Raw genomic sequence first — 27523 nt, forward strand, 5'->3', positions numbered from 1 at the left:
GTATTTTGCGTTCAGTATACTGGCCGTTTTTTTAGTTCAGTATGCGGTACATATACTGAACCATTCATTTCAATGGTTCAGCAAAAAAAAAAAAAAAACAGAAGTGTCTCCATGTGCATTCCGTTTCAGTATTTCCATACTGTGAAAAGATAGAACATGTCCTATTCTTGTCTGCAAATCACGGTGCTTAGCTCCATTCAAGTCAATGGTTCTGCAAAAAAAAGGAACACATACGGAAATGCATCTGTATGTCTTCCGTATCCGTTCTTGCTGAAAAATCTATTGAAAATGTTATGCCCAGCCCAATTTTTTTTATGTAATTACTGTATACTGTATGTGGCATACGGAAAAACGGAACGGAAAAACGGAAAGGAAACAAAAAACGGAACAACAGATCCGTAAAAAACGGACCACAAAACACTTTAAAAGCCATATGGTTGTGTGCATGAACCCTTAAAGGGGAGGGCTGCTGTGGAGGTCCCATTTTAAAATGGTGGGGCACTGCGGTGGGGTCAGTGTTAAGGGGCAGGGTTCTGTAGAGATCATTGTTATGGGGGATACTGTCGACATCTTTTAACGACACACATAAACATTAAATGAAATTGATTAAATATACCCGTGCGGGTCCTTCCGCTAGTGTGACATAAAGTACGCCAACGCAGACTCAAACTAAATGGACTTCAGATATTCCTCTCATGATAAATTCCCCCTCCCCCCAATATTTCTTTACCACTATTGATTTTCCTCTTGGGTCCATCTTTTTTATTCAAAGGATTTAATCCTGTGGATATAGTTTAATCATTTGAGAATTGTAGGTGTAATGCCCTGGAGTAGGGGTACTGTGAAGTCTGGACATTTGTGGACATTTAGATCAAACCAGCCACCATAACCAATCTAACATGTTATGAGTGAGGACCGCTACTTTAAACAGTTATACAACACCAAAAGCAATCCATAGCCTTAATGTTCCCATAAAAATGTATTTTATTAAGTACAGTTAAAAATACCAAATAGAATTAATATAAAAAAAATTCAAATTCCTACCCTCGGACATCCAGCAAATTACTATTCATGGAGCATAAATGTGAACAATATATGTTTTTAGTGGCCTGAATCTGCTGCATCTAAATGCTTGCTAAGCTAAGTAGTAGTAACATGTCCTATTTATAGCACTATCAAATTATATAACATCACATGAGTATAGAGATATAACACTATACATATAATATGCTATGCACAGGGCTAGTAAAGGACAATCAACATTGGTAGTTACTCAATTCATTGACACTGTAGCACGATATCAGTTGCCTGCTGTGACACTGCACGATGCACGCCGGCGGAATGTCTGGGCTCCTCTACGTGTGTTTCGCGTGAGCTTCATCAGGAGGTGATGTAGGATTGATTGATTATTGATTATAAAAAGAGGAGACTCTGTAGGTAAGATCTAAAATCCACCACTCAACTATTAATAGAACTTCTCAATTTTGTCTATTTCTTTTTTTCTTTTTATCTTTGTCTTTGTCTTTATTTTTCTTCTTTTTTTCTTTTTTGATCTTGTCTTTCCATATTCCTCGGATTTGAGATGCTCCCGACCTCTTCTCATTGGTTTTTCTGATTCCCTCTCTATCAATTTTTGGCAGGATGTGGCAATCGTGCCCTGTCGGTTGGGTGCTCTAGTTGTGGGGTCCCACCCCCGTAGCAAGCAATAATGAAATGAACTTAGGCACTCCTTAGGAATTGCGTGAAGTATCTTGTTGATCTTTATTTGGTTTTCATATGCAAGGCAACTTATTTGTGTACATGTGACATTTCGGTCCTACACGTACCTTTTTCAAACACTAGTTGCCATAGGAATAGAGGATGAAAAGGTGGTTTGAGGAAGGTGATTTATCAACATATGGTCTCCTAGCTGGTGATTAGTCATCGTCGTCAAACTACCTTTCCATCCTCTATTCCTATGGCAAGTAGTGTTTGAAAAAGGTCCATGTAGGACCAAAACGTCACATGTACACGAATAAGTTGCCTTGCATATGAAAACCAAATAAAGATCAACACGATACTTCACGCAATTCCTAAGGAGTGCCTACATTTATTTCATTTTTGTTCCCTCTCTATCCACCCATCCAGCCTCTTCGTCAGATCTCCACCCCTCGATCCCAGATGCACTTGATAAATACCTCTTTAAGTAATTTTGAGTTACAATTATGGTAGATTTTAAAATGCTTTGGGATTGTTTTCAAACTAGCAATGCCATATATAACCTTTGCCTTTTTCACTGTCTCTGACATGTTCCCTAATTCTAAATTCTCTTGTTGTAAGTCCGACATAGATAATTATAATTCTGAAAATCCGTAGTTCTTTCTATATTTTGGCATACTTTACAGATTTCACAAGGGAAGCACCCACCTCTACTTTTAATTTCGCCAAATGGGGTCTTAATTTGAGGTATATATTAACTATGCACTAACATATCCTGCAAATTTTTTGTTCGTCTTGCTGTTATTTTGGGATATTCAGACATATGGTATGTCTACTCAAGAGTGGGTTCATTTTCAAAATGTCCCAATGTTTATGGAAGATGTTTATCACCTCTTTCCATTCTGCATGATATTCATTTATGAATCTAATCTCTAATCTACCTTCCGTCTGTCCTGTCTTTATTAACACGCTTACCCTATCCTACATCACCTCCTGAGGAAGCTCACGCGAAACGCGCGTAGAGCAACCCGAACATCCTGCCGGCATGCATCATGCAGTGTCACAGCAGGCAAGTGATACAGTGTTAATGAATTGAGTAACTACCAATGTTGATTGCCCTTTACTAGCCCTGTGCATAGCATATTATATGGATAGTGCTATATCGCTATACTCATGTGATGTTATATAATTTGATAGTGCTATAAATAGGACTTGTTACTAGTACTTAGCTTAGCAAGCATTTATATGTAGCAGATTCGGGCCACTAAAAACATATATTGTTCACATATATGCTCCATGAACAGTAATTTGCTGGATGTCCGAGCAAATTTTGATTTACCCCCATTTACCCCCATCCTATTAATTGTATTTGGTATTTTTAACTGTACTTAATAAAATACATTGTTATGGGAACATTAAGGCTATGAATCTCTTTTGGTGTTGTATATTTGTGGACATTTGCCAGTTTTCCCTATGCAAAGTCATAAACTTCTTACATTATTTCACTTGAAAGGGTTAACGTGCACTGTTTAACCCCTTAAGGACGCAGGGCGTATCGGTACGCCCTATTTCCCGAGTCCTTAAGGACTCAGGGCGTACCGGTACGTCCTAACTTTAAATCGGCATTCCGGCGCCGCGGGGGTTAATCGGAACGGGATGCCGGCTGAAATCATTCAGCCGGCATCCCGTAACAACGCAGGGGGGGGGGTCATTTGACCCCCCCGTATCGGCGATCGCAGAAAACCGCAGGTCAATTCAGACCTGCGGTTTTCTGCGTTTCCGGTCCATTCGGGTGTCCTGTGACCCGATGAACCGGAAAAAGACTGCGATCGGTGGCGTAATTATACACCACCAATCGCAGTCCGAGGATTTGGAGAGGCGGTGCTGGCCCTGGTGCTGAACACTGCTGTCCAGGGTGCTGATTGGTGCAGGGGAGAGAGGCGCGAGATTCAAACTTCCTGCGCTCCTCTCTCCCCTCCTCTTCCTGTTCTGCACGAGCACCCGGCAGCATCGTCCAGCACCAGCTCCTGTGTCCCCCTAATCGCCATCCATCACCCTCCTGCACCCATCGCCACCCAGGTAGGTTAGGGTCAGTGAGGGAGAGGCACCGTTAGGCAGGGAAAGAAGGGAAAAGTTAGTTAGAAAAAAAAAAAAAACTTTTATTCCTAACTTTTTTTTGATCCATCTATCAGACCCCAGCCTCCCCCCTGCCACTTGCCGCCCTGGGGTTCGTACTGGTTTCCCGGCCCACCAAATAAGTTCACCGGAGCCCCCTGCCGATGAACTTAGCTGGTGTCCCCCAGTGGACTTTGAGCCTGAGATTCCGGATTTTGCTGGCAATCCTGGAATCCAGATTCCCACAGTGGGGTTTACTGAAATTGACTATTTTAGTTTTTTTTTCAGTAAGCCACTGGTGAATCTGATGGTGGAGCAGACGAATCTGTACGCCCAACAGTTCGTCGCTCAAAACCCAGGCTCATTTTTGTCTAGACCCGGTGGCTGGACGCCGGTCAGTGCAGCCGAAATGAGGACATTTTGGGGCCTCGTGCTGCATATGGGTCTAGTCCAAAAACCCAGTGTCAGGCAATACTGGAGTGGGGACGTCCTATACCAGACCCCACTGTACAGTATGGTCATGACACGTCCCCGGTTTGAGGCCATCCGGAAATGTCTGCATTATTCCGATAATGCAGCATGTCCACCCCGAGGTGATCCTGCCTATGACCGTCTGTATAAGATACGGCCGGTCATCGATCACTTTGGGGCCACATTTCAGCAGGCCTACGTACCTGGAAGGGAGGTCGCAGTTGATGAGTCTCTCGTTGCGTTCAAGGGGAGACTCAGTTTCCGCCAATATATTCCCACAAAGCGGGCGAGGTATGGCGTGAAGCTATACAAAATTTGTGAGAGTACCTCAGGGTACACTTACAAATTTCGTGTGTACGAGGGGCGAGATTCCCGTATTCAACCCCAGAATGTCCCCCCACTCTGGGTGTTAGTGGGAAACTCGTGTGGGACCTTATGTACCCACTGCTGGATAACGGTTACCACTTGTACGTGGATAACTTTTATACCAGCATTCCCTTGTTCAGGTCCCTTGCCGCCAGATCCACGTTCGCTTGTGGGACCGTGCGGAAAAATCAACGCGGCCTCCCTGCCTACCCCCTCCAGGTACCTATCCCCAGGGGTGAGACCCGTACACTTACCTGTGGAAACCTGTTGCTGGTCAGGTATAAGGACAAGAGGGATGTCCTTATGCTGTCCACAATCCACGGTAACAGCACCACCCCAGTCTCTGTGCAAGGTACCACGGCAACGGTCCTCAAGCCCGATTGTATCGTCGACTACAATCGGTATATGGGAGGAGTTGATCTCTCTGATCAAGTCCTCAAGCCATATAACGCCATGCGCAAAACCCGGGCATGGTACAAAAAAGTTGCGGTCTACTTGGTGCAGGTTGCCATGTACAACTCTTTTGTACTATCCCGAAGCGCTGGCAGCACAGGGACATTCCTCCAGTTCTATGAGGCAGTCCTCAAGGCCCTGATCTTTTCGGACCGGGAAAGAGCAGGCCGGAGTACCTCGGGAATTGGAGGCGCCCGGATCGTCCCTGGCCAACACTTTCCAGGTGTGGTCCCCCATACTGGAAAGAAGGGACAAACCCAAAAAAAGTGCAGAGTGTGTCGCAGGAGGGGGATACGGAAGGACACCACCACTCAGTGCGACACGTGCCCCGATCATCCGGGCCTCTGCATTATCGATTGCTTCAGGGAGTATCACACTTCCATGGAGTAGTAAATTTTTATAATCCCCAACAGTCCACTAGAGACCATAAAAAAAACTATGGCTCTCAGCCTTTGGAGACATGAAAACAATTTTTTTTCCCAAAAAAAATATTAGTTTTAGTGCAGGCATCCTCAAACTGCGGCCCTCCAGATGTTGTAAAACTATAACTCCCAGCATGCCCAGAAAAACCTACAGCCATCAGCAGGGCATGGTGGGAATTGTAGTTTTACAACATCTGGTGGGCCGCAGTTTTAGGATGCCTGCTTAGTGTCTCCAAAGTCTGAGAGCCATACATATTGGGCATCGTCGCGTGCGTAAAAGTCGTTGCTATAAAAATAACTTTTGACCAAACGCCTCGGATGAACGGTGTTAAAAATATTTAAAAAAACGGTGCCAAAACAACAATTTTTGGGCAAAATTTCCATTTGAATCCTATTTGCCGGTAATAAAGCAAGGGTTAACAGCCAAACAAAACTCAATATTTATTGCCCCGATTCTGTAGTTTGCAGAAACACCCCATATGTGGTCGTAAATGGCTATATAGCCGCACGGCAGGGCATAGAACGAAGGGAACTCCATACGGTTTCTGGAAGGCAGATTTTGATGGACAGGTTTTTTTTTACACCATGTCCCATTAGAAGCCCCCCCCTGATGTAGCCTAGACTAGAAACTCCAAAAAAGTGACCCCATCTAAGAAACTACACCCCTCAAGGTATTCAAAAGTTACTTTACAAACTATGTTAACCCTTTAGGTGTTCCACAAAACTAAATAGCGAATGTAGAAACAATTTTAGAATTACATTTTTTTGTTACATTGCCTCAAAAAATAGTAATATAGAGCAACCAAAAATCATATTTACCCCTAAAATAGTCCCAAAACAACAACCCCCTTATCCCGTGGTTTTCTAGATGGGGTCACTTTTATGGAGTTTCTACTCTAGGGGTGCATCAGGGGGCTTGAAAGGGTACATGGTGTAAATAAACCAGTCCTGCAAAATCTGCCTTCCAAAAACCATATGACGTTCCCCTTCTTCTATGTCCTGCCGTTCGGCCAAACAGTAGTTTACGACCACATATGGGGTGTTTCTGCAAACTACAGAATCAGGGCAACTCATTTTGAGTTTTGTTTGGCTGTTAACCCATTTTTCCCAGTAATAAAGTAAGGGTTAAATTGGAAAATCTTCCAAAAAATAGAAATTTCAAAATTGTTTCTCCATCTGCCATTAACTCTTGTGGAACACCTAAAGGGTTAACAAAGTTTGTAAACGCAGTTTTAAATACCTTGAGGGGTGTACTTTCTTAGATGGAGTCACTTTTTTGAAATTTCTATTCTAGGGGTGCAACAGGGGGCTTGAAATGGGACATGGTATAAACAAAACCAGTCCTGCAAAATCTGCCTTCCAAAACCCATATGGTGTTCCCCTCCTTCTATGTGCTCCTGTTCGGCCAAACAGTAGTTTACGACCACATATGGGGTGTTTCTGCAAACTACAGAATCAGGGCAACCCATTTTGAGTTTTGTTTGGCAGTTAACCCTTGTTTTACTCCTGGAAAAAATTGATTATATTGGAAATTTTTCAAAAAAATAGAAATTTCGAAATTATTTCTCCATCTGCCATTAACTCTTGTGGAACACCTAAAGGGTTAACAAAGTTTGTATACCCAGTTTTGAATACCTTGAGAGGTGTACTTTCTTAGATGGAGTCACATTTTTGAAATTTCTATTCTAGGGGTGCAACAGGGGGCTTGAAATGGGACATGGTATAAACAAAACCAGTCCTGCAAAATCTGCCTTCCAAAACCCATATGGTGTTCCCCTCCTTCTATGTGCTCCTGTTCGGCCAAACAGTAGTTTACGACCACATATGGGGTGTTTCTGCAAACTACAGAATCAGGGCAACCCATTTTGAGTTTTGTTTGGCAGTTAACCCTTGTTTTACTCCTGGAAAAAATTGATTATATTGGAAAATTTTCCAAAAAATTGAAATTTCGAAATTGTTTCTCCATCTGCCATTAACTCTTGTGGAACACCTAAAGGGTTAACAAAGTTTGTAAACCCAGTTTTGAATATCTTGAAGGGTGTACTTTCTTAGATGGAGTCACTTTTTTGAAATTTCTATTCTAGGGGTGCAACAGGGGGCTTGAAATGGGACATGGTATAAACAAAACCAGTCCTGAAAAATCTGCCTTCCAAAACCCATATGGTGTTCCCCTCCTTCTATGTGCTCCTGTTCGGCCAAACAGTAGTTTACGACCACATATGGGGTGTTTCTGCAAACTACAGAATCAGGGCAACCCATTTTGAGTTTTGTTTGGCAGTTAACTCTTGTTTTACTCCTGGAAAAAATTGATTATATTGGAAAATTTTCCAAAAAATAGAAATTTCGAAATTGTTTCTCCATCTGCCATTAACTCTTGTGGAACACCTAAAGGGTTAACAAAGTTTGTAAATGCAGTTTTGAATACCTTGAGGGGTGTACTTTCTTAGATGGAGTCACTTTTTTGAAATTTCTATTCTAGGGGTGCAACAGGGGGCTTGAAATGGGACATGGTATAAACAAAACCAGTCCTGCAAAATCTGCCTTCCAAAACCCATATGGTGTTCCCCTCCTTCTATGTGCTCCTGTTCGGCCAAACAGTAGTTTACGACCACATATGGGGTGTTTCTGCAAACTACAGAATCAGGGCAACCCATTTTGAGTTTTGTTTGGCAGTTAACCCTTGTTTTACTCCTGGAAAAAATTGATTATATTGGAAAATTTTCCAAAAAATAGAAATTTCGAAATTGTTTCTCCATCTGCCATTAACTCTTGTGGAACACCTAAAGGGTTAACAAAGTTTGTAATACCCAGTTTTGAATACCTTGAGGGGTGTACTTTCTTAGATGGAGTCACTTTTTTGAAATTTCTATTCTAGGGGTGCAACAGGGGGCTTGAAATGGGACATGGTATAAACAAAACCAGTCCTGCAAAATCTGCCTTCCAAAACCCATATGGTGTTCCCCTCCTTCTATGTGCTCCTGTTCGGCCAAACAGTAGTTTACGACCACATATGGGGTGTTTCTGCAAACTACAGAATCAGGGCAACCCATTTTGAGTTTTGTTTGGCAGTTAACCCTTGTTTTACTCCTGGAAAAAATTGATTATATTGGAAAATTTTCCAAAAAATAGAAATTTCGAAATTGTTTCTCCATCTGCCATTAACTCTTGTGGAACACCTAAAGGGTTAACAAAGTTTGTAAACCCAGTTTTGAATACCTTGAGGGGTGTACTTTCTTAGATGGAGTCACTTTTTTGAAATTTCTATTCTAGGGGTGCAACAGGGGGCTTGAAATGGGACATGGTATAAACAAAACCAGTCCTGCAAAATCTGCCTTCCAAAACCCATATGGTGTTCCCCCCTTCTATGTGCTCCTGTTCGGCCAAACAGTAGTTTACGACCACATATGGGGTGTTTCTGCAAACTACAGAATCAGGGCAACCCATTTTGAGTTTTGTTTGGCAGTTAACCCTTGTTTTACTCCTGGAAAAAATTGATTATATTGGAAAATTTTCCAAAAATTCGAAATTTCGAAATTGTTTCTCCATCTGCCATTAACTCTTGTGGAACACCTAAAGGGTTAATAAAGTTTGAAAAAATAGTTTTGAATACCTTGAGGGGTGTAGTTTCTGGGAGGTTTCTATTATCTAAGCCCCACAATATGACTTCAAACCTGAACTGGTCCATAAAAAGTGGGATTTTGAAGATTTCTGAAAAATTTCAAAATTTGCTTCTAAACTTCTAAGCCTTGTAACATCCCCAAAAAATAAAATATCATTCCCAAAATGCTACAAACATGAAGTAGTCATATGGGGAATGTAAAATCATCACAATTTTTGGGGGTATTACTATGTATTACAGAAGTATAGAAACTGAAACTTTGAAATTTGCTAATTTTTCAAAATTTTTGGTAAAAATTGTATTTTTTTATGCAAAAAAATTTACTTTTTTGACCCAATTTTAGCAGTGTCATGAAGTACAATATGTGATGAAAAAACTATCTCAGAACGGCCTGGGTAAGTCAAAGCGTTTTAAAGTTATGAGCACTTAAAGTGACACTGGTCAGATTTGCAAAAAATGGCCAAGTCCTTAAGGTGAAATAGGGCTGAGTCCTTAAGGGGTTAATACTGTTCACTTGCATTGTATTTGCAAGGCTCTGTGAAAAGGATTAATAAATACTGAGAGACTTTTGGGACTTTGAATAAGAAGCTGGTAATTTTCCATAGCTTGCCATAGGGTTTAAAGAAGAGCATGTTTTGGAGGGAAAAAGCCTTGTTTACAACCAAAACCAGACAAACTGACCTTTTGAATCTTTTTATGTCTGGAAACTTGTTTTTGTCTCGAAAAACAGTTGTGTCAGTGAGCATCATTTAAGCTTTAATGTAAGTCTATGGAAAAGTGTTACAATGTAGTTTTTTGTGCTGAATTACTCCACTCCACCCATCCTAATAGAAGGTTCCAGTCTAGCTAGAAATGGTATATAAGGAGAGCAGTCAGAGCCCCTAGTGTGCTGCAGTTAGGGACCAGTGCTTGGAGGGGAAGACTCATGCCAGCCTGCATGAGTGACCAGAAGACGCAGAGACACTGCCTCACACCCTGGATCACCAGACTTTGAACAGGGTACCAGCCTTCTGAAGACAGAGAGGGGCAGCTAGATCAGGCCTTTCCTTAGCATCAAACCCTTCTTCTGCCAGGGAGGAGACTGGAGAAGCCAGCCCTATGCCTCGTCTGTATTGTTTTGCACCTGAATTCCTCTAGTAAAGAAGCACCCTGGTTTACTGCAGACCCTGACTCTCTGGAATTATTTCCCTTGGGGTGCACCACACCTTAACATCCCTTCCAGAAAGCCGCAACATGTGGTGACACCTCAACAGTGTCCGGGGAACCCATCATAGTGTTGGAGCCATCCCAAACCCGGCCATATCCTTCCAACGATTTGCTATAGTTTAGCAAGCTGAGATGAGCAAAATACTTGAAATTTGTTTTGGATCAGATTCCAACAAATTGGTCAAAAGATTTGATTTGGGTCTGAATCGATTCTACCCAAATCAAATTGGCCTGAAAATTGTTACTCTGACATCTCCTATCCTGGCTGAAAAGGACTTTAGGGAAGCTCAAACATAACGGTTTATTCACAGTTGTTCTTGTACAAAGAAGCACAGCCATTATGCAAACCTTATTTGAAAGCTCAGGATTCTCAGGAACGCTTTAAAATTTCCCTTCACTGGAATTAAGGGGCCTAGGCCAACCCCTGAAAAACAACCCCGTTACATTATCCCTCATCCACCAAACATTTCAATTGGCACAATGCAGTCAGGCAGGTAACATTCTCCTGGCATTTACCAAACATAGACTTGTCCATCAGACTGCTAGATAGAGAATCGTGATTCGTCACCCCACAGAACATGATTTCACTAATCTCTGGAGTCCTTGGTGATGTAAGACTTGCATGCAGCTGCCATGCCATTAAGCTCCCAGTAAAGAGTTTTGGTACTCTTAATGCCAGATGGGGTTTGGAACTCTGCAGATATTGAGTCAGCAGAGTGTATTTTATGTACTATACACCTCAGCACTCAGCGACCCCGCTCTGTACTTAAACACGGTTTACCACTTCATGACAGAGTTGGTGTGATTCCTAAATGCTTCCTCTTTGCAATAATATCACTCACAGTTGGTCATGAAATATCTAGGACAGAAGAACTTTCACAAACTGACTTGTAATGGTGACATCCTATTACAGTACCATACTGGAATTAAGTGAGATCTTTATATAACAACCCATTCTTTCACAAATGTTTGTAAAGGCAACTACATGGCTAGGGGCTGGATTTTATACACCCGTGGTTATGGGATTGAATAAAAAACACCTAAATTCAATTATTAAGAGGTGTGTCCTAATATGTATGTCCTTATAGTATATGTGTAAAAGTTGTTTCAATTATTTGAATCGTTTTGGTTGCAAATTGAGGAACATCCTGTATATACAAACTGAAAAAATGGCATGGTGGTAAACAGGCAGGAAGTGGTCAAACCCATATGCAGTTGTGCATGTATTTACAGGGGTGCAAATCCTACACTTGTGGCCCGTTGCTAATGGCGATCTCCAGTTGACATGCATACAGTGGAGGATGCCCGCAGTGGACCACAAGTACCACAATAAACATCCTACACAAGGTAGCAATTATGTGGATGTGATAACCAATATAACAATATAATAATATTTGCAAAGACAGGTGCACTCTGCGGTCTTATTAAACCCTCAAATTGATGTTAAAATTGAGAGATTAGCCAACATATGCTACTGTGGAGGACATGTCTGAGCCAGAGCACCGTGCCAAGGTTTCTCAAATAGCACAGCAGCATTTTGGTGTCCGTCTCAAAAGCGGAATGGAGACCGAACTGATGAAAACTGATGCATTCTGAACAGATCCTTTTCCATTCAGAATGCATTACAATGCAAACTTATCCATTTTGGACCACTTTTGAGAGCCCTAAACGGATCTCACAAACGGAAAGCCAAAACGCGAGTATGAAAGTAGACTTAGTTTGACAAGATCGATCCCTCATGAAGCCATGCTGATATGGCATTACCTGTATTTTTCGCCCCATAAGACAGACTTTTTCTTCCCCCAAAACGGGGGAGAAATGCCCCTGCGTCTTATGGGGCGAATGCTTGCCGTTTTACATCGCAAGCTGCGATGTAGATGCGAGCGGGGACTCGGGGAGGGACTGGGAGGAGGAGCTGGGGCCGGCAATAGCGGCGGGGCGGTGCAGTCAGTGTAGTATCCCCACCCCGCCGCTCCGGTATAGTAATATAAGATGTCATATTCATTTATTGGTTATTAAACATGCCCCCTCAGTCCTATTACTACCTTATATCCTAATCGCATCTGTAGAATTTATGCAGGCCGGGCGGGCAGCAGCAAGTCTTGTCATGTGCCTGCGCCGCCTACTTTATGAATGAAGCAGGCGGCGCAGGCAAGTGACGTCACTGAGGGACGCGCTGGCCGCCCGCCTGGCCTGCCTGAATTCTACACAAGCGATTAGGATGTAAGGTAGTAATAGGACTGAGGGGGCATGTTTAAGAACCAATAAATGAATATAACATCTTATATTTGTATACTGGCGGCGGCGGCAGGGGGGGGGGGGCGGCTGCGATCTGTGGATGGCACAGTTATGGGCTGGGGGGGTCTGTGGATGTCACTGTTATGGGCTGGGGGGGTCTGTGGATGTCACTGTTATGGGCTGGGGGGGGTCTGTGGATGGCACATATATAACAGTGCCACCCACAGATCCCCCCAGCCCATAACAGTGCCAGCCACAGATCCCCCCCCCTGTAACAGTGCCAGCCACAGATCCCCCTGTAACAGTGTCCGTCATCCACAGATCCCCCCCATAACAGTGTCCGTCATCCACAGATCCCCCCCCCATAACAGTGTCCGTCATCCACAGATCCCCCCCATAACAGTGTCCGTCATCCACAGATCCCCCCCCATAACAGTGTCCGTCATCCACAGATCCTCCCCCATAACAGTGTTCGTCATCCACAGATCCCCCCCATAACAGTGTCCGTCATCCACAGATCCCCCCCATAACAGTGTCCGTCATCCACAGATCCCCCCCATAACAGTGTCCGTCATCCACAGATCCCCCCATAACAGTGTCCGTCATCCACAGATCCCCCCATAACAGTGTCCGTCATCCACAGATCCCCAGTAATAGTGCTATCCACAGACCACCATTAGTTCCAAACCCACCAAACACACAGCACACCTTTTTGGTTAAAAATATTTTTTTTCTTATTTTCCTCCCCAAAAACCCAGGTGCGTCTTATGGGCCGGTGCGTCTTATAGGGCGAAAAATACGGTATTTGCTTATTTTCTTTGAGGTACTCCAAGATGGCATATCTTAGAAAACCTTCAAACAGTTTACCCACGACAGATGTTAAACTTACTGGCCTATAGTTTCCGGGCTCTGTTTTTGGACACTTTTTGAATATTGGCACCACATTTGCTATGCGCCAATCCTGTGGAACATTCCCTGTCAGCATAGAGTCCTTAAATATCAGAAATAAGGGTCTTAATTCTTTCAGGATACAGACAACTGGTCCTGGCGATTTGTCTATTTTAATCTTTTTAAGGCGCTGCTGTACTTCTTCCTGGGTCAGACAGGAAGGTTTGTAAAGCCTTTCTCTTCAAAACATAATTGCTTTTGCTATAGACCTCTATTTCCTAATTAAAATCTTCAGGTCCCTGCCATTTTTCACCTTAAAGACCAGGCCGTTTTTTTGGAAACTTGACGTGTAACTTTAAGTGGTGATAACTTTGGAATGCTTTTACTTATCCAAACCATTATGAGATTGTTTTCTAGTGATACACTGTATTTCACGATAGTGAAAAATTTTAGTCAATATAATTCACCTTTATTTATAAAAAAAAATCCAAAGTTTACAGAAAATCTGCTTTTAAGGCAGATAGTGAAACATCATAAGAGAGAGTATTTACCTTACAGTCCCCATATGTCCACTTTCATCTTTGCATCATTTTGCAAATATAACTTTATTTTTTAGGATCTTATAAGGCTTTGAATTTTAGAAGCAAATTTTAAAATTTTTAAGAAAATTCCGGAAACCTATTTTTTTAAGGACCACTTCAGAAACCACCCATAAATGACCCCATTATAGAAACTACACCGCTCAAGTTATTCAAAACCAAGTTTACAAACTTTTTTTAACCCTTTAGGCTACTTTCACACTGGCGTTTCTGGGTCCGCTTGTCAGATCTATTTCAGGGCTCTCACAAGCAGCCCAAAAAGGATCAGTTTAGCCCCAATGCATTCTGAATGGATAGGGATTTGTTCAGAATGCACCAGTTTGCCTCCGTTCAGTCTCCATTCCGCTCTGGAGGTGGATACCAAAACGCTGCTTGCAGCATTTTGGTGTCCGTCTGACAAAACTGAGCCAAACAGATCCGTCCTGACACACAATGTAAGTCAATAGGGATGGATCCGTTGTCACTGACACAATATGTGCAATTGAAAAAGGATCCGCCCCCCATTGACTTTCAGTGTAAGTCAAAACTGATCCATTTGCATTTTTCCTTTTTTCTGTTTTTCATGGTAATGCAAACGGATCCGTTCTGAACGGATACAAGCATTTGCATTATCAGTGCGGATCCGTCTGTGCAGATACAAGTCGGATCCGCAACTAACGCAGGTGTGAAGGTAGCCTTAGATGTTTCACAAGAATTAAAGGAAAAAGGAGATGCACTTTTTTGGCAGATTCTCCATTTTAATTCATTTTTTCCTGCAACACATCAAGGGTTAACAGCCAAATAAAACTCTATATTTATTACCCTTATTCTGCAGTTTAGAGAAACACCCCATATGTGGTAGTAAACTGCTGTAAAGGCACACAGCAAGGCACAGAAGGAAAGGAAAGCCATATTGATTTTGGAGGGCAGATTTCACTGGGATAATTTTAATTTGCCATATGACATTTAAAGACCCCCTGAGGCCCCCCTACAGCAGAAACTCCCAAAAAGTTACCACATTTTGGAAATTATAGGATAAGGTGGCACTTTTATTGGTAATATTTTGTGGTATACAGTATATGATTTTTGATAGCTTTTTTTGTCTCTCCTTTTTCTGAAAGCCATATTATTTTTATTTTTTGAGTGATTATCTTATGTAGAGGTTCCAGTTTTTGTGGCATGAGGTGATAGTTTGGTACTATTTTGCGGTACATACCAAGCTATCAAGAAGTAGTATTACATTTTTTGTGATGTATGGTGACACACAATTTCTATTTTTTGGCATGGTTTTTATTTTTTTACGATGTTCACCAGATGGATTAGCTCATGTGATATTTTTAAAGAGCAGGTTGTTATGGATGTGGCTATACCTAATATGTTTGTATTGTTTTAATTTACTTTGGTTTTAAACAATTATAGAATTTTTAAAACAAAGAAAATTATGTTTTTATGTCTCCATTTTATGAAGGCCATATCTTTTTTATTTTTTGGTCGATTGTCTTATGTAGGATCTCGTTTTTTGCAAGATGAGATGGCAGTTTGATTGGTATTATGTTTGCGTACATATGACTTTTTGATCACTTGTTATTACACATTTTGTAATGAAAGGTGACAAAAAATACCTTTTTTTAGCAAAGTTTTATTTTTTATTTTAAAGGGTGTTCTAAAGCAGGTTATACCTAATATGTGTGGTTTTTTTTTTTTTTTCTATTTTTTACAATTTTATTTTTTTATGGGGAAGGGGCTTTTTTTTCTAATTGAAACTTTATTTTTTAATTGTTAAAAACACCTTTATTTCACTTATATATTTTTTTATTTTGGTCCTACTATGGGACATCAACATTTCAGGGTCTGTTCCGCTGACAGTTGCCTAGGAGACCCAGCCCTGGGGCTGGATCTCCTGGGCTTCCGTAGCTGGCAGTCCCGATAGGGATGTACAAGCTGCCGCAAACCCTCTGTATGCTGCAGTCAGCGTAAACGCGGCATAAAGGGTGTTTCACCGATGCTGGCCGATAGAGCAGGGGCCCAGCTGTCAGTATCAACCGGGCCCCTGCTGCTCATCGCAGCAGCGTGTGTGGGGAAGATGGCTAACCCTAGGACGAGAATGCTCATCCTAAGGCGTTAAGTACTGGCAAGTTAGGATGAGCATTCTTGTCCTAGGTCGGCAACCTGTTAAGAGGTTGACACATTGCAGATACCATGGAATTTCAACATGGCCACTTATTTAGATACTTACTAGAGTACATTACACTTGCTAATCTTACTTTCTTCATTATCCTACAAAATCAGTGCCAACGCTGCATCTGCACAGGTCACATGTTCCTAAAGGACATAGTTACACTGTTCACATATTATAACTCTGGATTTCATTAGCATGCTGCGGTGTATAAAAGTTTTTTTATAATTGATCTTGGAAGGTAGACCTTAAAGGGGTTGTCTCACTTCAGCAAATAGTATTTATCATGTTAATGAAGTTAATACAAGGCACTTACTAATGCATTCAGTTTATTTCTTTGGCAGACTCAGTCATTCCAAATGAGGCAGAACTTCTCTATGGTCAGTTGAGGGGTGCAGTGAAGTTCCATTGTGAATTTGGAGATCAACATGCTGAACTCAGGAAATATCTGTGCAAAATAGAAAAACATGGCTGCAAGAATGTTATTGATAGTTCAGGAGCAATTGATACTGCATACCAAGGAAGAATCATTCTCCAAAGAGATGAAAAGAGGCCAGCAAGTTTTACTGTCAAAATAATACAATTGAGAACTGAAGATTCTGGATGGTTTTCCTGTGGTGTGGGTAACTATGGAGGTGAAGGAGACACTACAGAGTTTGATTTGAGGATCAATGAAGGTGAGCAGAAGATAAATTGTACCTGGCATGTGTTTGCTTCATAATTAGAATTAATGAATGTCTGACAGTTCCTATTGGCCATTCTCACAATTATGCAGTGTGATGTTTGTCTTCTAATGCAAAAGTGTGATATAATAAGATAGTAATGAAGTACATGCATGTTTCATATTCAGTAATCAGGGGCGTAGCTATTGGGGGTGCAGAGGTAGCAGTTGCTACCGGGCCCAGGAGCCTGAGGGGCCCCAAAGACTGGTATTATAGAAAGTGCATTGCCGGTCAAGTTGCTCCTCTGGCTGGAAGGAAGGGGTTAGGTCAAGAATTTGGCATTGAGGTGTGGGGGGGGGGGGGGTGTCTGTCGTTAGGCAGCATGAAGGCTGAAGGAAAGGGGTCCCAAGCTGAACTCTTGCACCCGGGCCCATGAGCCCTTAGCTACGCCCCTGTCAGTAATAATTGTCCTGTAATATTGATATTTGTCTTTAACAGAGACTGATATACCCCAAGGATCTAAACTATTGTCAACCAGATTGGGTGGATCAGTGTCTGCCCAGTGCCACTACAATCCTAAAAAGAACTACACTGTAAAATTTTGGTGTAAATTGGAAGATTCGAGCTGTGAGCCACTCATTAAAACAGATGGCTATATCAAGGATGTTTTTGAGGGAAGACTGCTTATTCATGATAACACTACAAATGGAACTATGCAGGTCCTCATGAACCAGATCACTAAAATAGATGAAGGCTGGTATTGGTGTGTGTTGACTGATGGAAAACATGACCAAACCTCAACTGTACAAATCAAGATTTCTGAAGGTACAAGAACTAAACATAGTATCAACATATTATGACTTTCCATTATGCGATGGATGTTTTCACAAGCTTTCAATCATACAATTGTGTTACTGTTATTTATTTTTTTAGAAAATCATGAAGGATTGACTGCTGGCACAATAGTGCAGGTTAAGAATGGGGAAACAGCTAAAATCACATGTTCCTATCCATGCAAGTACAAATCCTATAAGAAATATTGGTGCAAATGGAATAACAATGATTGCAAAGAAGTAGCCTTTGAAATCGATGGTGGTGAAGATGGTCTGAGTGTATCGTGTGAGAATCAGGAACTGGTCCTTACCATTCAATCAATATCTGAAAAAGACAGCGGATGGTATTGGTGTGGAGTCCAAAAATCCGGAAGATATGGAGAAACTATAGCAGTGCAAGTGCATGTAATAGCGGAAGGTCGGTCTTTATTACAGAGGAACGACTGTTAAGCACATTTTGAGTATTTTCAGTAGTTATATAAAGTTGTCAACACAGCCACATAGGACTTTGACTTTTTTGACTTATTTACTCAAAAACTGAGGTATTTTATATTTTTACTCCACTCACTCCAGTTTTAAACAGTGGGTTGGAACTTGTGCTTCCACACAATCAGTGTTTGATAAGTGATTTCCATCAGTGACTGAGTCACAACCAGAAGTGAAGGCTACACAGAGATAAGGTATAATGGAAAGAACTGCACCTGCTTTAGTCCCACAATCACTGATGAAAGCACTGACCAAACACTGACTGTGTGAAAGTGACCTTATACTTAAAGATGCATCAAATTTACATTGTGTGACAATTGATAAATTCATCCCAAATTATAGCAATACAGACTCCTGCAAGACTCATCATAATAAATTTCCCCCACTATATTCTTGCAAGACTGTACTCTTAAAATATATATTCAAATATTTTTGTTTTTGTTTTACTAGAAGCAACAAGTGATGTTTCTGATTCTAAGATCAATTTACGTGCTAAAGGTGTGGAAAATGAAATTGTTGACTCTCTCAGGTTAGTATTCAATAGTAGAAATTGTACTCTTTATCAGTATGAATGTAAAATGTTCTACAATTTTGATTTATTGTGTCACATGATATCATTTTGTATTTATTTCCTTAAGAAATACAACAAAACCTGCTCACTTCTAGCACATAACTACACAACAAGTAAACAAATCTGCATTCTAGGAGAAGGGACACAGCCATGTAAATTGTTTCTTTATGCTCATCATTGTATAGTACTTCCCCAAGAATTATTCTTCACTCCTGATGTTTTCCCCTCTGAAGCATTTATGAATGGATTTCTATTGACTGAATAAATACTTATAGTGAGGTTACACTGAGTGAAACCTATAGCTAAATAACAAGGTGTACGATCCCAGTGGTACTAGCTTTTGTAGGTGTGGACCTCCAAGTTGCTAACCACATGGTTAAAGTCATCTAGTGATATGGATGGACCTTATGATGTTCTGCTAACTACACAGTAACATAATAACACAGACATCTTTCCATCCAGTTCAGCCTTGTATCCTGCAAGTTGATCCAGAGGAAGGCAAAAAAAAACACCTGTGAGGTAGAAGCCAATTTTCCCCACTTATGGGGGAAAAAAAACTCCTTCCCGACTCCAATCAGGCAATCGGAATAACTCACTGGATCAACAACTCATCCCTAGTAACTATAACCTGTAATATTATTACACTCCAGAATAACCCTAATTTTGATAATCTTTCTAGGCGCCGTAGTCCACTCATTCCAGTTATTACTTTAGTTTCCCTCTTCTGAACCCTCTCCAGCTCTGCTATGTCTGCATTGTTCACAGGAGCCCAGAACTGTACACAGTACTCCATGTGTGATCTGACTAGTGATTTGTAAAGTGGTAGGACTATGTTCTCATCAAGGGCATCTATGCCCCTTTTGATGCACCCCATTACCTCTATTGGCCTTGGCACAGCTGCCTGACACTGGTTTTTACAGCTTAGTTTACTGTCCACCAAAATACCTAGGTCCTTTTTCATGTCACTGTTACCCAGTATTTTACCATTTAGTATGTACTGGTGACTTACATTATTCCTTCCCATGTGCATAACTTTACATTTTTCAGTGTTAAACCTGATATGCCACTTCTCTGCCCAAGCCTCCAATCTATCCAGATTCATCTGCAGCTGTATACTGTCCTTTTCCATGTAATTACTTTACATAGTTTACTGTGCAAGCCTTCTACAAGATCATTAATAAATACAGTATCTAACAAAAGTTAGTTCATTTTTGTAAATATTTTATTATATATTTTAATGGGACAACACTAAGGATATGACAGTTTGATACAATATAAAGTAGTAAAGTAAAGTAGTCAGTCTACAGCTTGTATAACAGTTTAAATTTGGTGTGCCCTCAAAATAACTCAACACACAGCCATTATTTATCTAAATGACTGGCAAAGAAAGTGAGTACACCCCTAAGTAAAAATTGCCAAATTGTGCCCATTTAGCTATTTTCCTTCCCCGATGTCATGTGACTTGTTAGTGTTACAAGGGAGCAGGTGTGAATGGGGAGCAGGTCTGTTAAATATGGTGTTATCACACTCACACTCTCTCATACTGGTCACTGGAAGTTCAACATGGCACCTCATAGCAAAAAGCTCCTCTCTGAGGATTTGAAAAAAAAGAATTGTTGCTCTAAATAAAGATGGCCTAGGCCACTGATGGCTAACCTCCGGCGCTCCAGCTGTGGTGAAACTACGACTCCCAACATGCTCCATACATTTCTATGGAGTTTTGAGAAAAGCTAAGCAAGTTTGCAGCTTGGGAGTTGTAGTTTTACCACAGCTGGACTGCTGGAAGTTAGCCATCACAGGCCTAGGCTATAAGAAGGTTGCCAACACCCTGAAACTGCAGCTGCAGCCCAGTGGCCAAGACCATACAGCAGTTTAGCAAGACAGGTTCCACTCAGAACAGGCCTTGCCATGGTTGACCAAAGAAGTTGAGTGCACGTGCTCAGTGTCATATCCAGAGGTTGTCTTCAAAATAGACGTATGAGTACCGTGCTACAGAGGTTAAAGGTGGTGGGGAGTCATCCTGTCAGTGCTGAGATTATATGCCGCACACTGCACCAAGTTGATGCACAAAGTGCATGGCTGTTGTCCCTGAAGGAAGATAATGCACAAGGAAGCTAAGATAAACGTATTTGGTTCAAATGGTGTTAAGCGTGTGTGGCTGAAACCAGGTGAGGAGAACAAAGACAAGTGTGTCTTGCCTACAGTCATGCATGGTGGTGGCAGTGTCATGGTTTGGAGCTGCATGAGTTCTGCCGGCTGTGGGGAGCTAGTTTATTGAAGGAGCCATGAATGCCAACATGTACTGTGACATACTGAAGCAGAGCATGATCCCCTCCCTCAGAAACTGGGCTGCAGGGCAGTATTCCAACATGATAATGACCCCAAACAAACCTCCAAAATTACCATTGCTTTGCTAAAGAAACTGAGGGTAAAGGTGCTGGACTGGCCAAGCATGACCTAAACCCTTTTGAACATCTGTGGGGCATCCTCAAATGGAAGGTGGAAGAGCTCAAGGTCTCTAATATTGATCAGCAACATGATTTCGTCATGGAGGAGTGGAAGAGGATTCCAGTGGCAACCTGTGAAGTTCTAGTGAACTTCCTGCCTAAGTGAGTTAAGGCAATGCTGGAAAATAATAGTGGCCCCACAAAATTTCACAAACATTTTCACTTAGGGGTGTATTAACTTTTGCTGCCAGCGGTTTAGCTAATAATAGCTGTGTATTGAGTTATTTTGAGGGCACACCAACTTTACACTGTTATACAAGCTGTACACCGACTACTTTCCATTGTATCAAAGTGTCAGATCTTCAGTGTTGTCCCATGAAGAGATATAATAAAATATTTACAAAAATGTGAGGGGCGTACTCACTTTTGTGAGATACTATATATTGAAGAGAATAGGGCCCAATACTGACCCCCAAGGTACCCCACTAGTGACAGTGACACAATCTGAGTGTGTACCATTAAGCCAGTTACTTACCCACATACAGACATTTTCTCCCAGTCCAAACATTCTCATTTTATATACTAACCTTTTATGCGGTACAGTGTCAAATGCTTTGGAGAAGTCCAGATATACGACATCCATTGATTCGCCACTGTCAAGTCTAGAACTTACCTCCTCATAGAAACTGATTAAATTAGTTTGACTATAAGTAAAGAAAAAAGATGCTTTAAAGGGCTTCTGTCACCCCACTAAACTCATATCTTTTTTTTTTTTGTGTACTTATAATCCCTATCCTGCGATATTACCATACATTATGTTATTAATAATTTTCGTTCAGTAGATTTAGCAAAAAACGAACGTACTTTTAAGATATGCTAATTACCTGTCTACCAGCAAGTAGGGCGTCTACTTGCTGGTAGCAGCCGAACTCCCTCAGTGCGCCTGCGCCGATGATGTCTTCTCTTTCGGTGACGTCATCGGCGCAGGCGCACTGAGGGAGTGCTGAGGAGGCGAGCCTCCTTATCTTAGAGCGCATGCGCCGAATCAACACAGGCGTGCGATTTTTGAAATGCAGACAGGGCCGGTCGGAGGAGGAGATCGCGGCTGGCCCTGTCAATCAACAGAAGGAGGGGGCAGTTTTTTGCGGCTGCTACCAGCAAGTAGACGCCCTACTTGCTGGTAGACAGGTAATTAGCATATCTTAAAAGTACGTTTTTTGCTAAATCTACTGAACGAAAATTATTAACAACATAATGTATGGCAATATCGCAGGATAGGGATTATAAGTACACAAAAAAAAAAAAATGAGTTTAGTGGGGTGACAGAAGCCCTTTAACTACAGTCATTGCAAATCAGACAGAGGCAGGGCAATTAAAGGTTATGTTCTTTTTTGTATTATTGAATTTGACTAATTTTGGGTTAAAGGGAACCTGTCACCCAAAAATCGCCTATTAAGCTGTTTACAGTACCTTATAGTGCTGTATAGTCGTTTCCTGATGCACTTTTTGTTAGTTTTGCAGCATGTATGCTCAGTCAGAAATCGATGTTATATTCAGCTGCTGCCCCGTGCTTCAAGTCAGGCTTGAAGTCACGGGGGCAGCGGCCTCGGCGTCTTACATGGCCCTCTCCCCGCCCCCTGCCTCTGTGACTGACAGCCGAAATCCGATTCCGGGACCGCGCTCAACGGCCGCATGCGCAGTAAAGGGCGGCAGGAGCGCGGTCCCGGCTGCCGCGCGTACTACGCGCCGTCTTACTTTCGCCGCACTGCGCATGCGCCCGACATCCTGTATCAAACGCGCCCGCGCCCGGCATCTGGGCGCGGGCGCGTTTGATACAGGATGTCGGGCGCATGCGCAGTGCGGCGAAAGTAAGACGGCGCGTAGTACGCGCGGCAGCCGGGACCGCGCTCCTGCCGCCCTTTACTGCGCATGCGGCCGTTGAGCGCGGTCCCGGAATCGGATTTCGGCTGTCAGTCACAGAGGCAGGGGGCGGGGAGAGGGCCATGTAAGACGCCGAGGCCGCTGCCCCCGTGACTTCAAGCCTGACTTGAAGCACGGGGCAGCAGCTGAATATAACATCGATTTCTGACTGAGCATACATGCTGCAAAACTAACAAAAAGTGCATCAGGAAACGACTATACAGCACTATAAGGTACTGTAAACAGCTTAATAGGCGATTTTTGGGTGACAGGTTCCCTTTAAAGATCATTTTTACTTCGGTTATGCAAATGTTCAGCAATTTCTGAGTTTCAAGGGTTAAAAATCACTGTATGAAAGCTGTGACTTTCTCTTTTCTTTGAATCCCATCATCTGAGGGCTCATGTAGAGCTCTTATCTCTGATCTCCTGACCTCATAAACACTCATGAGAGCTCAATTATTATCAAACTGATAAGAATGGGGCTTGAATAAGTGTTTATGATGTCAAGAGATCCAAAAAAGGAGTTCTACATGATAGCCTTGTATCTCAGAAATGGTTGAACATTTTTATGCAAAAAATAAATAAAAAATATTCCCTTTAAGGTGTACACAGCCTTTAATAACAGCCTACAGGGACATATTGTGGGTCAATGTCATCCTGTGACTGTGCTCATTGGGACTCCAAAAAGACACCTCAGAGAAGCCGTAGTTATCTGTAAATGCTCCCCTTTGGGTAGTCTCATCCTCCTTGGGTTCCTCTGCAATCACTGGACACAAGCCCTTCCTCTGATCTCATCCCAAGCAATGTGTATGGATAGCATTTTTCTGAATGACCAGTGAATTTACCCTTTTATGGAATGTAGTTTTTGTGTTGACACTGGCATTGTGACTGAATTATATTTTATGTCTGTCTTCTCTTCTTCATTCTTGCCATCCTCACAGCACCACAATTTTTCTCTGCCAAGAATAAGCTGTTCCAAGGTCAAAGCACATCATACTGTAAATCAAATATGCATATTTTTTGAGATTATCAGCACCAATGAAATTCAGATCTTTCAAAATTCAACTGATCACTGATATATATAAAAGTGTAAAAAGTAGTTAAATTTCTGCTCATTCTCCGGCTTTAAAACAAACCTAACTACAGTAAGAACGGCAATAAAAACTGCTAAGTGTTAACTTCCCCCATAGCAAAAATAAAAAACAGATAATACCGATCTGATGTAAAAAAAACAGAACAGTATCTCTGGGAACACAGGCTTCAGAAGCATTTGTAGAATACTTATGCAGGTCCATTATAGTTTAGCACTGGCATGCTCAACCGGTGGCCCTCTAGCTGTTGCAAAACTACAACTCCCAGCATTCTCTAATAGCTGTAGGCTGTCCAGGCTTACTGGGAGTAGTAGTTTTGCAACAGCTGGAGAGCCGCAGGTTGGGCATCCCTGGTTTAGCATGTTCCAATTCATCCCAAAAGTATTTGATAGGGTTGTAGTCAGTGTTCTGTGCTGGTCACTTAATTTTGTGCACATCAAACTCATTAATCCATGTTTTTAAATATCTGACTCTGTGTACAAAGGCACATGCTGGACCAGGCTTCCTCCAAACTGTTGCCACAAAGTGGAAGCATACTGTACAATTGCTGTAACATTAATATTATCCTTCACTGGAACAATAACAATGTTACTTCAGAACACCGAGGTAAAGAGCTGCCTCATCCTCCCCTCTGCTCTACTTGTCTGGGATTATGATCCCTGACAATACCGCTGATAAAATCTTCAGTTGAATATCTGTAGGAATGGAGTTCATGAGGAGACAGGTAAAGTAAAGAGAGGATGGACAGGACACACTTTGGTAATGGAGACTGCATACATGTGCTACTGCTCATTAGCCACATCCCCACCTCCTCTCTGTACTTCATGTCTCCTCATGATCTTCAGTCCTACAGAGATTCAGCTGAAGATCATATTAAACTGTATTCAAGATTATAATCCCTGACAAGTAGAGCAGAGAGGAGGCTGTTGCAGCTCTTTAGCTCAGTGTTGTCAAGTAACCTTTCCTCCTGTGTGATCAGGACAAGTTTTGTGTGTACTAATACAACAGCAACCATTTTATTTCTCCTGGTGATTGCTCCATAGACAATAAGAAACCATCATAACTAATGAAAGGTATTTGGGAATATATGTATAGTAAAGGAATGAGTATTTTCATTTATTTAATTCCCGGAGAACTTTCTTAAGGACTCCAGTTTCTCATGAAACAAATGTGACACGATATTGTGATGTGCTATCAAATCCCTTTGCTGGTTGCACTTCAGAACACAGTACCTAGGTGGGCGCACATGGCTATACATAGGAGAGCCATCGCAAAACCATGATGTTCTATAAAGTTGGAAATATTATGCCACATATTGGCATGTCCTATATTTTTGCGGAACAGCTGGATCGCGGACCCCTTAAAGTGAAGAGGTCCGCGATCCACTGCGGCTGCCCCACGGTCAATGTTCGTATATTGAGGCCCGCAATTTGTGGGGCCACGGGGCGCACGTTCTTAAGCTGCTCTATTATTTTTCACATGCTGTTCACTTATTTTACTGTGTTTGAGGGGTTCTTTGACAGAGGAGTACTCTTCTCTACCATTGTTCATTCCAAGGCTGGCAATAAACAAGAACTAAGAAAGATGTTGGCAAAATGATCTTTTGGTTAGCTGCTATCCTCCCCTCCTTCCCCATTAAAATCTGCTCATACAGTATAACATGTTTAAACAGACATCCACTTTCTCCATTTGGTAAAAGATACATTAGATTATGCAAATACAAAATGGCTGCCACTGACACGAGCAGTCGATGGTTCCTCTCAAAATTCCAACAATGTCTGTATAGGCTATCCTAGGACTACTGACTGACAGTTATATTCTGTGTTCTTTATAAGGTGAAAGCATATGCCATTTGGCTGTTATGTACTATATAATGTTATTATTTTAAATCATAAAAAAAAAAATAGACTACAAAATACATTTTTATCTCCTTTGTGCAACAGTGAGAACAAACAAAACAGTGTGCTTCCTGCGGTTCTGTCCGTTTGTGCTGCAGGCCTGGTGGCTGCTGCTGTTTTCTTCATCATTAGATACAAAAGAAAGAGGAATTCAGGCAAGTATGGAAAAAGTATTAATTTGATAGCGATGGCTTTTTAAATATTAATATCAATATAAAACACTTTGTTCAGATATTTCACAATCCGGAAACTGATTGTTTTTGTTCCTCATTACAGTAACAAGAACCACTTTATTTGCCCACTAATTTACAAGGATGGGGATTAACAAAGCTCTAGACTAGAGTTATGGAGTGTATTAAAAAGAGTTTTTTTGGATGCAATTTTAAAAATACACTCATTGACAAAAAACACACCAAGAAGGAGTTGTTGGAATAGAATGAAACTTTCTATGTATACATGTAATGATGATATACAGGTCCTTCTAAAAAAATTAGCATATTGTGATAAAGTTCATTATTATCTGTAATGTACTGATAAACATTAGACTTTCATATATTTTAGATTCATTACACACAACTGAAGTAGTTCAAGCCTTTTATTGTTTTAATATTGATGATTTTGGCATACAGCTCATGAAAACCCAAAATTCCTATCTAAAAAAATTAGCATATTTCATCCGACCAATAAAAGAAAAGTGTTTTTAATACAAAAAAAGTCAACCTTCAAATAATTATGTTCAGTTATGCACTCAATACTTGGTCGGGAATCCTTTTGCAGAAATGACTGCTTCAATGCGGCGTGGCATGGAGGCAATCAGCCTGTGGCACTGCTGAGGTGTTATGGAGGCCCAGGATGCTTCGATAGCGGCCTTAAGCTCATCCAGAGTGTTGGGTCTTGCGTCTCTCAACTTTCTCTTCCCAATATCCCACAGATTCTCTATGGGGTTCAGGTCAGGAGAGTTGGCAGGCCAATTGAGCACAGTAATACCATGGTCAGTAAACCATTTACCAGTGGTTTTGGCACTGTGAGCAGGTGCCAGGTCATGCTGAAAAATGCAATCTTCATCTCCATAAAGCTTTTCAGCAGATGGAAGCATGAAGTGCTCCAAAATCTCCTGATAGCTAGCTGCATTGACCCTGCCCTTGATAAAACACGGTGGACCCACACTAGCAGCTCACATGGCACCTCACATGGCACAGCTCACATGGCACCCGTTCAGACCATCACTGATTGTGGGTACTTGACACTGGACTTCAGGCATTTTGGCATTTCCCTCTCCCCAGTCTTCCTCCAGACTCTGGCACCTTGATTTCCGAATGACATGCAAAATTTGCTTTCATCCGAAAAAAGTCCTTTGGACCACTGAGCAACAGTCCAGTGCTGCT

The 27523-nt window shown here is 41.7% G+C and overlaps 1 protein-coding gene across 1 annotated transcript in view; it reads left to right on the forward strand.

The window, feature by feature from the left end:
• The window catches only part of LOC122933397 (polymeric immunoglobulin receptor-like), a 102588-nt gene that overhangs the window by 51398 nt on the left and 23667 nt on the right, over nt 1–27523 (forward strand). The window contains exons 4-8 of the mRNA XM_044288367.1: nt 16575–16907; nt 17391–17717; nt 17826–18143; nt 18662–18740; nt 26184–26293. Of these exons, the coding sequence (XP_044144302.1) occupies nt 16575–16907; nt 17391–17717; nt 17826–18143; nt 18662–18740; nt 26184–26293 (1167 nt within the window). The remainder of the gene's footprint in view (nt 1–16574; nt 16908–17390; nt 17718–17825; nt 18144–18661; nt 18741–26183; nt 26294–27523) is intronic.

The sequence above is a fragment of the Bufo gargarizans genome, chromosome 3, assembly GCF_014858855.1.
Source record: "Bufo gargarizans isolate SCDJY-AF-19 chromosome 3, ASM1485885v1, whole genome shotgun sequence".
NCBI lineage: Eukaryota > Metazoa > Chordata > Amphibia > Anura > Bufonidae > Bufo > Bufo gargarizans.